At 29.0% G+C, this 16645-nt stretch overlaps 3 protein-coding genes across 3 annotated transcripts; 1 reads left to right on the plus strand and 2 right to left on the minus strand.

Annotated features, from left to right (window-relative positions):
* Window positions 1-356: 356 nt before the first annotated feature.
* Window positions 357-1448, minus strand: LOC145964891 (uncharacterized). The gene is made up of 4 exons (XM_083088048.1): window positions 1353-1448; window positions 1183-1263; window positions 718-1085; window positions 357-554 (listed from the first exon to the last, which is right to left on the minus strand). Exons 1-3 carry the CDS (start codon window positions 1446-1448, stop codon window positions 747-749), a joined length of 516 nt encoding a protein of 171 aa, XP_082944174.1. The 3' UTR covers window positions 357-554; window positions 718-746.
* A 5961-nt stretch (window positions 1449-7409) lies between these two features.
* Window positions 7410-11241, plus strand: LOC145965221 (SNAPIN protein homolog). The gene is made up of 3 exons (XM_083088618.1): window positions 7410-7778; window positions 7858-8089; window positions 8462-11241. Exons 2-3 carry the CDS (start codon window positions 7938-7940, stop codon window positions 8502-8504), a joined length of 195 nt encoding a protein of 64 aa, XP_082944744.1. The 5' UTR covers window positions 7410-7778; window positions 7858-7937; the 3' UTR covers window positions 8505-11241.
* Window positions 9775-13226, minus strand: LOC145965220 (uncharacterized). The gene is made up of 5 exons (XM_083088617.1): window positions 12763-13226; window positions 11918-11968; window positions 11126-11161; window positions 10570-10856; window positions 9775-10174 (listed from the first exon to the last, which is right to left on the minus strand). Exons 1-5 carry the CDS (start codon window positions 12777-12779, stop codon window positions 10059-10061), a joined length of 507 nt encoding a protein of 168 aa, XP_082944743.1. The 5' UTR covers window positions 12780-13226; the 3' UTR covers window positions 9775-10058.
* Window positions 13227-16645: the final 3419 nt, after the last annotated feature.

Below are 16645 nucleotides of genomic sequence, written 5' to 3' on the forward strand. Positions count from 1 at the left end.
TAAAATGAAATAAACAAAAATAAAATAAAGAAATTAAAAAAATATAATTTACTAAAAATAACATTAATAATATGTTTCATTTATAAATTATATCAACGTGTGTGAGCTGTTGCAAAATACTATTTAAGTTAACTTTTAAGTTCTTTTCTGTATCTAAATATTTTGGGATCTATTAGAGTATTTATCTAATATGATAATATTCTAATAGATTGGAATCTATAAAGCCCATTCTACAATGGCAGTAAGCAATACAGAGTAAGGAATAAGAAGTAAGATTTGACAAATTAAAAACCGGGAGTAACGAAATGGGCAAATCCCATTTCGTACTTCTTACTCCTTACTCTGTATTACTTACTGCCATTGTAGAATGAGCTTTAGAGTATTTCATATTTTTCATACGGCCTCAGATTTCAAAGCTGCTTTTATTTCTACTAGTTCGGATAAAATATTTTTTTGTATTTTTAATGTCATTTTCTCAAGTTTTACTTCCTTCTTCTTTAACTTTACTTTTACTTCTTGTAATTCTAACATGTCATGTGATATTTTTTGTAGTCCTATAATTTAAAGTGAATATTTTATTAGAAAATTATTTATTATAAGATGTTTTAGTAAGATATATATATATATATATATATATATATATATATATATATATATATATATATAGATAGATATATTAATATGTATATGTAAGATTATTTTTATTACATAAATTACCTTGTGTTGTATTATTTATTTTTGATGTATTAACTTTTCCTCTTTTTTTTTATACTGTATGGTGGTATATTTTCAGAGTCCCTTTCATTTCTATTGTCTTTTTCAATTATTATGTTATCTTGCATGTCTTGTTCCATTGTTTCAGTATTTTCTTGTATTATATCTTCTACAATAGGATTTTCTTCTATGTAAATTCCACCTTCTGGAATGTTTTCTATCCCGGCTGCCTCCGGCGTTAACAATTCTAAAACTTCCTCTTCAAAAGTTGAAAAAGCTATTTTAGGAGGCGGACTACCACCAGTTCCTTGTACATAATTGCGTCTCTTTGCTCTTTTGTTTAAGATATAACTCTTCATATCTTTCCATGTCTATAAAAGTATATTAACAAAATTACTTTTTATAATTAATAATAAATAAATTTGTTACTTAATGTTATAAAACTAAATAATAAAAATAATATATAACCTTTGCCCATTCTTTACCACTTTTTTGAGGACCTTCGAGAATTGAATTAATGCCTTGTGCAATTTCGTTCCACAATTTAGCCTAAAAATGTTTTTAATAATATTTATTTTTCAAATAATAATTTATTTCTTAACAGTTTATGATACACATATTAATATTTTAAATGTTACCAATTTTAATCGACTCTCGCATTTTCTATCTATTCTACCCGTCACTAATTCAGGATGTTGTTTTAAATAATTTAATAAAGTTTCCTTTTGTTTCATGGTCACATTCATGTTTAATATTTTTATCTATAAATTGTTATAATTATATTATAATATTACTGATGTAGGTTATATTGTATATTTTATGGTTATGACTGTTTATCGTGCAGTGCTGTACTAAATAATAACTAACTCCCTAGAAACCATGTTTAATAATTTTACTTTCCGCGCATCCAAGCCACGTACATAATCGCCATGCGTGAAAGGTTTCACGTAAAATTTGGATAAGTGAAAAATGAAAAGTGAAAAATGAAAAGTGAAAAATTTCACGTGAAATTACATGATCGATGCCCTGATCTTTACCTGTCATACTTTCTAAACTTTACCCATATTATTATTGTAAAAATTTAAATTAAATGTTCTATTTATTCGCTATCTTTCTCTTTAAATTTCTTGGGCCAAAATTTCACTTGAAAAATAATGATATCCGTTCAAAATAGAGTAACATTTTACTCTTATTAAAATTCTATTACAGAATTAAATTCTTTTATTATTAAAATTTTACTCATTTTAAAAATGAATCTGTCCACTCAAAATGATACAATGAAAGATTCCATGAAAAAGTGTTAAGAATTTATTTTAACAAATTGAAAATTATATGGATTGCAATTATCCTTTATGGATGTAGTTAAATGTTTGTTCTTATGAAAAATGAAATATCACTTTCTCTGAATGACAATATTATCATTATTGCTGCATTAGTGAAGTCTCTAAAGATTAGAGTTTCGAGTGAAATTTTACTCCAAGAAATTTAAAGGGTTTATGTTTTACTTAATAATATAATGCATATTTTAAATATGAAATATAAAAAATAAAACTATATTGCTAAAATAAAATAGAGAATTTTCAATTTTGTTAGAAGATTTTGTTCTATTTAAAAAACTATAATTTTGTGTGATGTAATATAGTAAAAAAATTATTTAATATAAAGGAAACGGCTTCAATTGAAAAGAGCTTTTTAATATTTTAAAAATAACATTTTCCATTATATTTTCATTATATACGTTGAGTGCCTCGCAAACTATGGAATTGTTTTGCTTCTGCTGAAAGACCATTTCTAACATATTCTTTCTTGCCAAAAATATATTGAAAAATGAATATTTCTTGGTATTAATATTAAAATATTTTTGCAAATATTATTGCAATTATTAAACAAACATGAAGTCACCCCAAAACACATTTTTTCTAACATTTTTCTAAGATTTTTTTTTATAGTTTTTCCTTACATTTTTCAAAAGATTTACGAGTACAATTTTAAAATTAACTCTATATTTTATAAAAACAACGAATACTGCCGACATTAGCGTTATGTAACGTAAACTATATGAAAATTTAACCCCGATCGGATTTTACAAATCGATGTTTAAAGAAAATTCAATTCATATTTCAAGAAAAGAAGATAAATACTGAAGAAAGTAAGAAGCAATCATCAATCAATGTTAACATCATATCTACTCTATTAATATTTCAAGAAAAGGATAAATATATTGAAGAAAGCACAAGAAGCAGTCATCAATATACAGGGTGTTCGGAAATTCAATCGACAAATTTTCAGAGATTGTCGGGGGCACCATAAGAATCATTTTTTGTAAATGAACCTGGGGTCGGAAACGTGTTATTACATCGCTACGGCATACGGAGTGTTCGAAAGAGTCCTCGAACCATCACAAAATATAGAAGTTTTACAAAAAATTGTTTCAAACAAAAGTGTAGGAATGTCGTAGGAAAGTTGTAGGATGTCAAAAGGTCTATTTACTGACGCCATGTGTTTGACCTTGGATGGCGTCGCCAAGGTCACGACAAGGCCACCTTGAATTTTTGAAATGGAACCCTCCACTTTTTATTGCATATTCTTGTAGCCCTTCTCGAGACCTTCTCAAAGCACTAATTTTACCAACTTTAAGTAATCCGTTTCGAAGTTATTGAAGTTATAAAGTTTTTCCTGATAAGTCGACGACTGTAGCTATCGTATTATTATCCGCGAATGAAGGTAGAAGTGGATCAGCCACCGAACTTGCCATGGTTGGCTAGATCATCTTCCAATCTGGGAATCGAATTTGTGTTTGGATCTCTTGCCTTCGTGGACGAGACATCTTACCATGAAAAGCTCGATAACTTCATGCAATAAAAAGTGGAGGGTTCCATTTCAAAAATTCAGGGTGGCCTTGTCGCGACCTTGGCGACGCCATCCAAGGTCAAACACATGGCGCAATAAATAGACCTTTTTACACCCTACAACTTTTGTTTGAAACAATTTTTTGTAAAACTTCTATTTTTTGTGATATTTCGAGGTCCCGACTCTTTCGAACACTCCGTATGCCGTAGCGATGTAATGACACGTTTCCGACCCCAGGTTCATTTGCAAAAAATGATTCTTATGGTGCCCCCGACAATCTCTGAAAATTTGTCGTTGAATTTCCGAACCCTGTATATGTTAACATCAAGATAAAATTATTCTTTGTCAAAGAAAAGGATAAATATTGAAGAGACACAAGGAGCAATCATGCTACCATCATGATTTGAAGAAGAATAATAACAAGACGAATTCGCGAAAACTTTAACTTTTTATCTATATTGTTCTGACTGTAACTCTGGACTCATACAAATATTAACTTGGCCTGCACAAGCAACAGAATCATCTTCTCTGAACTTCTTCGAGTAATTCTCGATAGGCACATCTACGACATAAGGCTCTATAAAATGGTCGTATTCTATATAAAGTGCCTAATTATAAATTCTATCAAGTTTTATGAGGAATAACACAGTTATTCCCTTACGCAGAGCTACGGAATCTTATGGGGAATAACATAATTATCTCCTTACGTAGAACTACGGGTGAAGTCCTGAACAATGATGCAAAATTAGAACAGATTTTTTTTGGAACAACAAATTTGGCGGAAAAGGCATCCCGTTCCCAGAATTGAAGAAATGGAAAGATAAATCTCACTAGCCTAGTAAGGCACCTTAACTTTTTATCTGTATTCTTCTGACTTTGATTCTGGATTCATACAGATATTAACCCAGCCTGCAGGAGCAACAGAATCACTTTCTCTGAATTTATTCGAGTAATTCTCGATAGGCACATCTACAACATAAGACTCTATAAAGTGGCCGTATACTATATAAAGTGCCTAATTATAAGTTTTACCAAGTCTTATGGGAAATAACACAGTTATCCCTTCACGAGGAGCTACGGAGTCTTATGCAAAATAACACAGTTATTCCCTTACGCAGAACGACGGGTGAAATTCTGAACAATGATGAAAAGTCGGGACAGCGAATTCGGTAAAAAAGGCATCTCACTCCAGCAAGATTGAAGGAATGGCAAGATAAGTCTCAGCCTAGTAAAGCATCTTCAAGTCAAAAAAGAAGAACTTCAAAATGAAACTTGAATAAAAACCAAAACAATAATAAATCAATTTGTCTTATTAATGACAATATATATATTGTTACGTCCCCGGTTTGAGTCGCGGTCGAGTCTGTCTTGAAAAAGGAAGAAGGTCTCGTTGTCAAGGGTTTGTTGATGGAGCAGCCGTCATTTGGAGTCTGGAGCCAGCTGTCAAGCTGAGCGGACGTGTTTCTATTTACAAGCCGTTGTGTTATCTTTCCGAGTTATTGCTTGTGTTTCTGTCTTCGAGCGCGTTGCCAAGAAGAATGTTGACAAGACGTATGACTGTCGAGTTGGAAGTCAGCTGTCAAGCTGAGCGGACGCGTTTCGATCCGCGGCTTATTAATATCGTTATTCTGTGTTCTCTGAGTTCTGTGTTCTGTTATTAAAGTTCTCTTAATCATTTAAACCGTGTCATTATTTACGAGTGCGCGGGTGCCGCGTAATTAGCGTGTGCCGATCGGTTGTGTCGCGCGCGTTCGAGAAATATCGTTCCGCGGACGCAACATTTTGGGGGCCCCTCCGGGATTGAACGGACAGCAGTGATATTGTGCGATGGCAACGCTAGCTGCAAAGAGGAGGAGGCGCGAGCAATACGAGCCGCCGTCGGAACTGAGAGCGACGGAATCGAGAGCGTCGAAGTCGGCGGCATCGGAGACGGCGAGGGCGACGCAGTCGCCCGCTTCTGCGAGGAAGCCGGTCTCCACAGTCACAACTAAGTCGCTCCAATATTATAAATAATAGTTTTGTGAGAGCGGCTAAACGCGGCCAGATCGGCACGCGTGGTTTGTTTATGTTAAAAAAACGTATGTTAAAAATGTTTCCTTTTTAAAAATTTTCTTTTAAAAAAAAGAATGAACTGGTGTGTGTAAAATTAAGGCGGGCTCGGATGTATCTTGGATAGGGGATTAATTCTTTCATTAGAATGCCTGGATGGCAATATTCGTAATTTCCGGTGCTTGTTTTAATAATGGTTGTTTTGATTTTTATTGTCTCTGAATGAATTCTAATTGGTAGAGTAATCCTCGAAGTGTTGTGGGAGGGACTCCCAAATTTATTTTGATTAGGGAATGGTTCTACATCCGAGGCCCGAAAAGAAAGTTTTGAATGAAAAAGTTTGGTACTTGTTACTCGTTTAATTGTTTTTTGTTGTTTAAGGAAAAGAAATTTTGGTAATAATTCCGAATTTTTGACAACGAGGGAAAAAAGGAAGGATTAAGGAAGAAAGAAAGACGACGATTACCAGAAGGGATAAAGGCTGCCTCACCCACGGTTTTTGACCCGTGGTTTTCCCGTGGGTCTTCGGGCGAATGCCGAGGCAGGGGCCTGAGGAGTTCTCTTGGGAGAACGGAGGGTCCACGGGAAGATACCCTCCCCTCTGGCCTGAAGATTTTAGTCTGTGGAGGAAATTTGTGGAATCACTGGAGTCGTTTGGTCCCAGGAAGGTGTGCAGTTCGGTAACCTGGAACAGCAGTTCAGGGAGAACATGGAAGCACATCGGGAACTATAATTCGACCAGATTCCTAAAAAAGCTTGCCATTTTGTGATTGTCGGGATGACAATCTTTCGAAGAGGAGGGCAAGTGTTACGTCCCCGGTTTGAGTCGCGGTCGAGTCTGTCTTGAAAAAGGAAGAAGGTCTCGTTGTCAAGGGTTTGTTGATGGAGCAGCCGTCATTTGGAGTCTGGAGCCAGCTGTCAAGCTGAGCGGACGCGTTTCTATTTACGAGCCGTTGTGTTATCTTTCCGAGTTATTGCTTGTGTTTCTGTCTTCGAGCGCGTTGCCAAGAAGAATGTTGACAAGACGTATGACTGTCGAGTTGGAAGCCAGCTGTCAAGCTGAGCGGACGCGTTTCGATCCGCGGCTTATTAATATCGTTATTCTGTGTTCTCTGAGTTCTGTGTTCCGTTATTAAAGTTCTCTTAATCATTTAAACCGTGTCATTATTTACGAGTGCGCGGGTGCCGCGTAATTAACGTGTGTCGATCTGTTGTGTCGCGCGCGTTCGATAAATATCGTTCCGCGGACGCAACAATATATATATATATATATATATATATATATATATGTGTGTGTGTGTGTGTGTGTGTATCTCAAAGGGCAGTTTTCGGGTCGCATTCTAAATACATCATTTTTGTGGCTATCAATGTACCAAATACTGTTTAGAATATTCTTCCGTCAACAGAAATCAATACTTCTCCAAATATATTGAAATATGTATGGATTGGCAGTTATCAGGACACTTTTATTTTCAATAAAAACGACAAGTATTTTTTTATTTAACAATTGCTTTCTATATATTTGATACTAACATTTTTTTATCAATTGTGTATTGTTAGAAGAGAAAACCGATTAATTACACACAACTTTTTCGCAACTCCTTAAATCTGTCATAAAACCAAATAAATCTTTAGACAAAAGGCAGTTTTCAGACCCATTATAAATTTTAATAAAACAAGCAAATAGTTTATTTTATTAAGCTTTTCTTTAATATACATGAAATATCAAGAGACACGGTAGTGTCTTTGCTAAGTCCCAGCGTAAGCAAAAAATGCACTCCGTGTATTATTACGCGAGTCGGATTGAGAGTATAACTCGATATTTTTATTTCTCATATAACCGCTCAACGGATCGAGTTCTTAGTAGAATTAATCGATAGCTTGGGTTTAAATTAAATAATAAAAGTGTTTTTATTTTTGCGCTACGTGCTCTGTAAACGGAGATATCATGATGCAAAGTCTGAAATGTGAAAATTTCGATTAAGAAACGTCGTCATGGTCGTCATCAACTCCTCTTAACGTAACAAAGAAAATACAGAAATACGTTTCCAACGTCTGCCACAAGAATGCGCTAGCAGTGATTCACGCGACGCAGCATTAGTAGCGCTCTGTGGCGTTAACGGTGCTTATAAATATGTTGTAAAAGGTTAAGTGTGTCACTTCAGGTAATTATATAAAATAATTAATAATATACATATAACATTTATATATTTAGATTAGATTGTATCTATATTATTATTTCAGATTATATATATATATATATATATATATATATATATATATATCAAGAGACACGGTAGTGTCTACTTCACTACAGCTATAACATGGACGTGGACACAGCGAGTGACAATACATCTATCGACGACAAGATAGATGACTTTTGCGAAAATCCGACGCGGGATGCATTAACGGAAGGTCTTATGAGTCTCTTGAAACTTACGGTGGATCAACTGGACGAGAGAATTCGCGCCACAAGGTGACGTCAAGTTTTCTGTTTTCAGCGCGCATGCAATAATAGTAACATTTATTTTTCGCGTTTCTTCTTGCAAATTTACGTATATTTATTATTCTTATATTTCTTTCACAGTATGTACTATTTATTGCAAAATATATGTTTATTCATCGAATTGTAACGATAAAAAATTGCGATTTACTTACACAAGCGACATATATATCTTATTGTTACCTATTTTACAAGAATTCTTGAGCATTTTGAAAATCATTTTCAATTTTCATATATAATTATTGGAATGTTATAAAAAATTGTGCTTCTATCATGTACTACAAGTTGCGTACAAAAGTTGCGAAGAGTATTATTTTTTATGCATAACTATTCTCTTTGTTATAGGATATGTCAAATAGAGCTGAAGCAGCGGATTGTTATTACTTAACATTGATTACTTTGCAAGTTTTATAAAAGAAATTTCTTACAATTTTCACCGTAAATTTTATGGAAACTCCAGTAGTTAATTTATCAGATGAAGAACTTAAGACAGTTTATGATCCTTCTGAGGATTCGTATCTTTTAATAGATGATTTGGAAGAAGATTTAGACATTCTGCATGCGATGAAACCTGTGATTTGTTTAGAAATAGGTAGTGGTTCTGGTATAGTCATCACAGCTCTAGCAATGGCATTGAAAAAATATAATGCTCATTTTATTGCAATTGATATAATCATTATAACATAGAATATTGAAATTCAAAATTTCAAAATTAAAAATAATTTATGCTTTGCGAAAGAAAATTAAAAATGAAAAATAGTTTATGCAAAAGCATAGAAAGAAAAAATCATTATAACATAGAATATTGAAATTCAAAATTTCAAAATTAAAAATAATTTATGCTTTGCGAAAGAAAATTAAAAATGAAAAGTAGTTTATGCAAAAGCATAGAAAGAAAACATCATCATAACATAGAATATTGAAATTCAAAATTTCAAAATTAAAAATAATTTATGCTTTGCGAAAGAAAATTAAAAATGAAAAGTAGTTTATGCAAAAGCATAGAAAGAAAAAATAAATACTCTATGCTATGATGATATTACATACACACACGCACACGCATGTACACATATACAAACATATTTTTATATCATCATAACGTAGAATATTTAAATTTTCAAAATTAAAAATAGCTTATGCTTTGCAAAAGGAAATGAAAAATAAAAAGTAGTTTATGCAAAGCATAGAAAGAAAAAACAAAGACACATTTATAAAAAATATTCTATGTTATGATGATACACACACACACACACGCACAAACGCACACGCACAAACTAATCATGGAAGAAGTAATGGAGTCAGTAATTGAATTATCGTCATCGTTACATGTTGAGGCTGAAGCGATTTTAAAAGAAATCATCATAACATAGAATTTTTAAATTTCAAAATTAAAAGTAGCTTATGCTTTGCAAAAGAAAATTAAAAATAAAAAGTAGTTTATGCAAAGCATAGAAAGAAAAAACGAAAAAACACATTTATAAAAAAAAATATTCTATGTATGATGATGTACACACACACACACACATATACACACGCACACACACACACAAACATATTTTTATATCATCATAACATAGAGTATTGAAATTCAAAATTTCAAAATTAAAAATAACTTATGCTTTGCGAAAGAAAATTAAAAATGAAAAGTAGTTTATGCAAAAGCATAGAAAGAAAAAATAAATACTCTATGCTATGATGATATTACATACACACACGCACACGCATGTACACATATACAAACATATTTTTATATCATCATAACGTAGAATATTTAAATTTTTAAAATTAAAAATAGCTTATGCTTTGCAAAAGGAAATGAAAAATAAAAAGTAGTTTGTGCAAAGCATAGAAAGAAAAAACAAAAAGACACATTTATAAAAAATATTCTATGTTATGATGATACACACACACACACACACGCACACGCATACACATTTAAATATTAATAAAAATTAAAAATATTATTTCTATAACGGGCTGAGGTTCTTGGATTGGAACTTCGGCCTCGGGCTCGTCCTCTCGACCGTCCCGCTCTAGCCCATCGTGCACGCGGTTGTTCTACAATAAAAGAAATATTTTAATGTTATTTTATTTGAATATAATATTTAAAGAAGAACTGCACGGATTAACTATATTGAAAGTTAATAAATCTAATTTTAATATATGTACATTCAGATTCATGAATTTAACATTACGCAAAATACTTTTAGCCTTTTAAAATATAAAAATAATTATTTGTGAATTAAAAATTTTTTTTGTAAAATATAATTTATACGACACAAAAATTCATGAAAATACAAATTTTAATTCTATAGAAGGCTAAAAATACTTTGGGCAATGTTAAATTCATAAATCTGAAAATGTAATAGATTTATTAACTTTTAACATAGCTGATTCATTTAGCTGATTCCTTTATAATTAACGTGCCAATTATATAATTCAAAATTATTTACCTCTTACTTGCCCCGCTGTCGTTATCGGTGACGACGGCGGCGGTGGCAGCGGTGACGACGCTGACGGCGATGGCAGCGGTGACGACGTTGACCGCGGCAGTGGCGGTGGTAGTGATGCCATCGTTGGTGGCGGCGATTCTTTTTGTGTTTCCATTAATTTTTGTGTTTCCATTAATTTTTGTATTTTTTTTTTAAGTATTATATTTTCTTTTAAAGCCGCTTCAGCCTCAACACGTAAAAAGGACGACAATTCAATTTCTGGCTCCATTTCTTCCATATTGTAGGTTCTGAAAGAATGGAAACATATAAAATATATATTATAAAATATGTTTAGAAATGATAGTAGAAATGATAGATAATAAATGATTAATCTTCATTTTAATCTTTTATTGTAATGCATATATGTATTGTGTGTGCAACACAAATATGAATTACAATAAAAAATAAGTAATTACAATAAGTGAATTACAATAAAAATAGTAAAATAAATTTTTATTCCCTTGTTATCTATCATTTCTTACGCATATGTATTAATAATATAATGTGTTACACTTACTTTTTAGGATTTTCTTCATTTTCCTTTTCGTTAGATCTGAAAATAGAAATGTATAAAATATATTGTACAATATAAAATATTTTTGTATTACAATAAAAGATTAAAATAAAAATTAATTCTTTGTCATCTATTTTTATTATATATTTCTATATTTTTATTATATATATGTATTACAATAAAGTGTTAAAATAAAAGTTAACCAAGTATTGTGTGTGCAATACATATGCATTATAATAAAAGATTAAGATAATAAAATATTAAAATAGATTATAAAACATTTTTATAATGAAATAATAGATTGTTATCTATCATTTCTATAAAAAATTTTATAATATTTTATTATTTTATATATTTTATTATTTTAATCTTTATTGTAATGCATATGAGTTGCACACACAATACTTGGTTAACCTTTATTTTAATCTTTTATTGTAATACATATATATGTGTTATACGCAGAAGTACATATAGTTACGTATCGCAACAACTAATGGTTAGTTTTAATTTTAATGGTCTATTTTAATCTTTTATTATAATGTATTTGTATTGCGCATGCAACATATAGTAATATATATGTATTATAACAATCATTAGTTATTGCGATGAGTAATTATATGTATTTGTATGTATAATACATATATGAATTATAAGACATTTAAATAAAAGTTAAACAGTATCATGTGTGAAACATATATAATAGAAGATTATAATAAAAGATTGAAATAAAATATATAAAATAATAAATTATATTATAAAATATCTTTATAGATATTATTAATAATCATTGCTTACCTTTTGTGAGTTTCATTATCATTAATTGCTGGTTCTTTTTCGTTTCTGGAACTGTAAATGTATAATATAAGTTATAAAATATTTGTATAAAAATGATAGAAAACGTATTGGTTTATCTTTATTTTATTCTTTTATTGTAATACATATGTATTGCATGCACAACATATACATATTACAATAACGAATTAAAATAAAGATAAACTATTTCATTTCTATAAAGATCTTTTATAATATTTTATTATTTTATATATTTTTAATCTTTTATTGTGCATATTTGTTGCGTGCACAATATTTAGTTAACTTTTATTGTAATGCATTTATATTGCTATATGTTGCGTGCACAATACAAATGTATTATAATAAAGGATTAAAATAATCATTAATTATTGCGATGAATAACTATATGTATTTCTGCGTATAACATATATTTTATGTATTATAATAAAGGGTTAAAATAAAGATTAGCCAAGTATTGTGCATGCAATACATATGCATTATAATAAAAGATTAAGATAATAGAATAATAAAATAATAAATTATAAAATATCTTTATAGAAATGATAGATAAGTGATTAATTTTTGTTTTTATCTTTTATTGGAAGTGAAAATATATAATATAAATTATAAAATATTTTTATAAAAATGATAGATAACGTTTTGGTTTATCTTTATTTTAATATTTTCTTATAATATGTATCACGCGTGCAACATATAATGTGTGTATTACGATAAAAGATTAAAATAAAGGTTAACCAATATTATCTATTATTTGTATATTAATAAAATTTATATATATATATATATATATATATATATATATATAATGTATTTATATTCATGCTTACCTTTTGCGATTAGCCATTGTAAAAAGTGGAAAATAACTCACTTTTTCTCCGTTCCATTTATATATTCAATGATAAATTAGATAAGCAAAGCAACGATTATTCATTAATGGATTTATAAGTATTAATTGTGAATAATAAATGTAGATTTCTAATGACATATTGATTTGTAATTATCCGTTATTTTTGCAATAAGAATAGCAAAGAAGTTTGAAGGATCTGAATATCTATATAGTAAGCAAAGAGGACCGTCGAATTTTAATGAAATATGACGGGGGTGGTGGCGGGTTCTTTGCTCATTTATTTAAAGATGTTTAACATATAGTACAAAAAAGAGTGATATCCCTAAAAAAATTACCCTTTTAAAAAAAAGGTAAAAAAAGGTGCTAAGTCCGCGTAAAAAACAGTATATGTATTTGCAAAATAGTGTATTATTAACTGTAAAAAACTATTGTAAAAAACCTGTCTCCAAAATAGTGTTATTTTAAAACTGTAAAAAACCTATCTTCAAAATAGGATTATTTTAATCTACAAAATAGTTATTTTAATCTGCACAAAATAGTGTTATTTTAAACCGTAAAAAATTGTTCTACAAATTATTTTAATTTTGTGTAAAATTGTATATCCTACAAAAATAATGATATCAAAAAAATTGCGCTAAGTGAAAATAAAAACTTATAAAAATATTTTAACCAAAAGAAGTTATATAAAATGTTGTTTTAATTTTCTACATTATATCCTAGAAAAATGATGATATCCAAAAATTACGCTAATTGAAAATAAAAACTTAAAATATTTTAACTAAAAAAAATTGTACAAAATAATTGTTTTAATTTCCTACAAATAATATTAAAAAGTTGCGCCAACTGAATAAAAATTTTCACTATAAAATATACATTTCTTTTTTATTTCCAATATTAAAAGAAAAATGATATTAAATGAATTGTAATATATCTATTATAAAAAATCGTTGAAAATATGAACAATCATATACATTGCAATAATCATATGCATATATCCTGAAAAGTTTAATTGAAAAAAAAAAAGGAAATGATAATACAAAATACAAAATTAAAAATTATTAAAAAAATTAAAAATTAGAAATTAATAAAAAAAAAATAAAAATTTATATAAAAATTAAAAATTAATACATATAAAAAAATTTTAGTTAAAAAACTTAGCGCTGCTAATTTCATTAGCACATTATTCAACGTAGCAGCGCTAAGTTTTTTAACTAAAATTTTTTTATATGTATTAATTTTTAATTTTTATATAAATTTTTATTTTTTTTTTTATTAATTTCTAATTTTTAATTTTTTTAATAATTTTTAATTTTATATTTTGTATTATCATTTCCTTTTTTTTTTCAATTAAACTTTTCAGGATATATGCATATGATTATTGCAATGTATATGATTGTTCATATTTTCAACGATTTTTTATAATAGATATATTACAATTCATTTAATATCATTTTTCTTTTAATATTGGAAATAAAAAAGAAATGTATATTTTATAGTGAAAATTTTTATTCAGTTGGCGCAACTTTTTAATATTATTTGTAGGAAATTAAAACAATTATTTTGTACAATTTTTTTTAGTTAAAATATTTTAAGTTTTTATTTTCAATTAGCGTAATTTTTGGATATCATCATTTTTCTAGGATATAATGTAGAAAATTAAAACAACATTTTATATAACTTCTTTTGGTTAAAATATTTTTATAAGTTTTTATTTTCACTTAGCGCAATTTTTTTGATATCATTATTTTTGTAGGATATACAATTTTACACAAAATTAAAATAATTTGTAGAACAATTTTTTACGGTTTAAAATAACACTATTTTGTGCAGATTAAAATAACTATTTTGTAGATTAAAATAATCCTATTTTGAAGATAGGTTTTTTACAGTTTTAAAATAACACTATTTTGGAGACAGGTTTTTTACAATAGTTTTTTACAGTTAATAATACACTATTTTGCAAATACATATACTGTTTTTTACGCGGACTTAGCACCTTTTTTTACCTTTTTTTTAAAAGGGTAATTTTTTTAGTTAAATCAACAGTAAGTGTAATAAATTATTAAAACGCAATATTGAGTAGAAGCAGAGCAACAATTTTGTATAAAAATTCAGGTTCTGAAATCTACCATTAAACATAAATTAAATTATATCCTGAGGCAGTTTTCAGGTCTATATAAAACAGCGGAATGGCAGTTTTCAGATCTTTCTATTTTCGACAAAATTAAGAGCAGAATTGTAAAATTTCTTTAAATGACCCTACTAACAGTGATTTACTCATATTAAAAAAGATAATTTCCGTAATTTTCTAAAATAATATGCAAATATAATGAATATTTCTTTTTCATTTAGAACGGCTTTTTGTCGCAAATAAAGACCTGAAAACTGCCATTCCGCTGTCTTATATAGAAAACTGCCGTTCCGGGGTTTTATATAGAACTGAAATCTGCCATTCCGTTGTTTTATGTAGATCTGAAAACTGCCATTTGTACATGAATTGTAATATTTTCGAACGTCTTCATTCAATTACCTCATAAATTCTTAATATATGCTTTCTTTTGTGTTTTATTACCTTATGTCACATTATCGGTTTTACATGTTTCGCGACTTTAAGTATGAATAGCATTATTTGTAATGATATGCGGTAAAAACCGTTGAAAAAGTAAAATTCATTATGTTTGCATATTGTTTTAGAAAATTACCCTAATTATATTTTTTGATATGTGTAAATCGCTGTTAATGAAATCATTTAAAGAAATTTTGCAATTCCGACCTTAATTTTGCCGAAAATAGAAAGATCTGAAAACTGCCGTTCTGGAATTTTATATAGACCTGAAAACTGCCGTTTCGTTGTTTTATATAGACCTGGAAACTGCCATTCCGTTGTTTTATATAGATCTGAAAACTGCCATTTGTACACGAATTATAATATTATCGAACGTCTTCATTCAATTACCTCCTATAAGTTCCTAATACATGCTTTTTTTCGTGTTTTATCGTCTGCTTATGTCGCACTTTAGGTTTTTCGTGTGAAGGAGGAGGAGGAGAGGGAGATAATATCAGTTGCGAAGCCGTTTTCAAAAAGCCGAAATTTCTAAATATTGATATTGATCCCAACTTAAAACATTCTTAATTAGTTTTTTCGAAAAAATGTAAACTAGATTGGAATTTCTCCTTAACTTATTTATTTATATATTTGCAAATATATCCAACGGTAGTTATAAGGACTTCACAAATTTTATATATTAAGAGAATATATATTTACTTTATATAAGGTTTTTCAAGTAGTTAATATTGTAATTAAACTATCTGTAAATATATACAACTTATATAAAGCTAAATCTTTTTAATAATAACAGTTATACACTTTTAGTATAAAAATTTTCTATCTATTGGTAGTATTGAGGACTTTATATAAAAAAATGATAGAACGGTAGTTTTCAGGACAGTCGCTAAAACTGCCGATAGACATATATAACTTTCAGGACCGACCTGAAAAACACCACGAGTCCTCAAAACTGCCGATTCATCTGAGAAATTGTCCTGAAAACTTTGACATACATATATATACAGGGTGTCCTAGACCACACGTACACCCCTTTTCTTTCAAAAACTAAGCATTTTAGAGAAAAACGTTTTCGACAAAAATTGTATGGTTTTGAGGGGAACATAAGATGGTGTCATTGGTTTGACCATGGATGGCATCGTTAAGGTGAGGTCAAGGACACCTTTAATTTCTTAAATGGAACCACCTATTTTTTATTGCATATTCTTATAGCTTATGTCGAGAACTTTCCAAAACACTATAATAAAGTATTTTTTCATCAAGTACTTTTCGAGTTATAAGGCTTGAAATAATTTCT

The sequence above is a fragment of the Camponotus vicinus genome, unplaced genomic scaffold (genome assembly GCF_025532165.1).
Source record: "Camponotus vicinus isolate PSW18456_S1 unplaced genomic scaffold, iyCamVici1.0 SCAF_14, whole genome shotgun sequence".
In the NCBI taxonomy this organism is placed as follows: Eukaryota; Metazoa; Arthropoda; class Insecta; order Hymenoptera; family Formicidae; genus Camponotus; species Camponotus vicinus.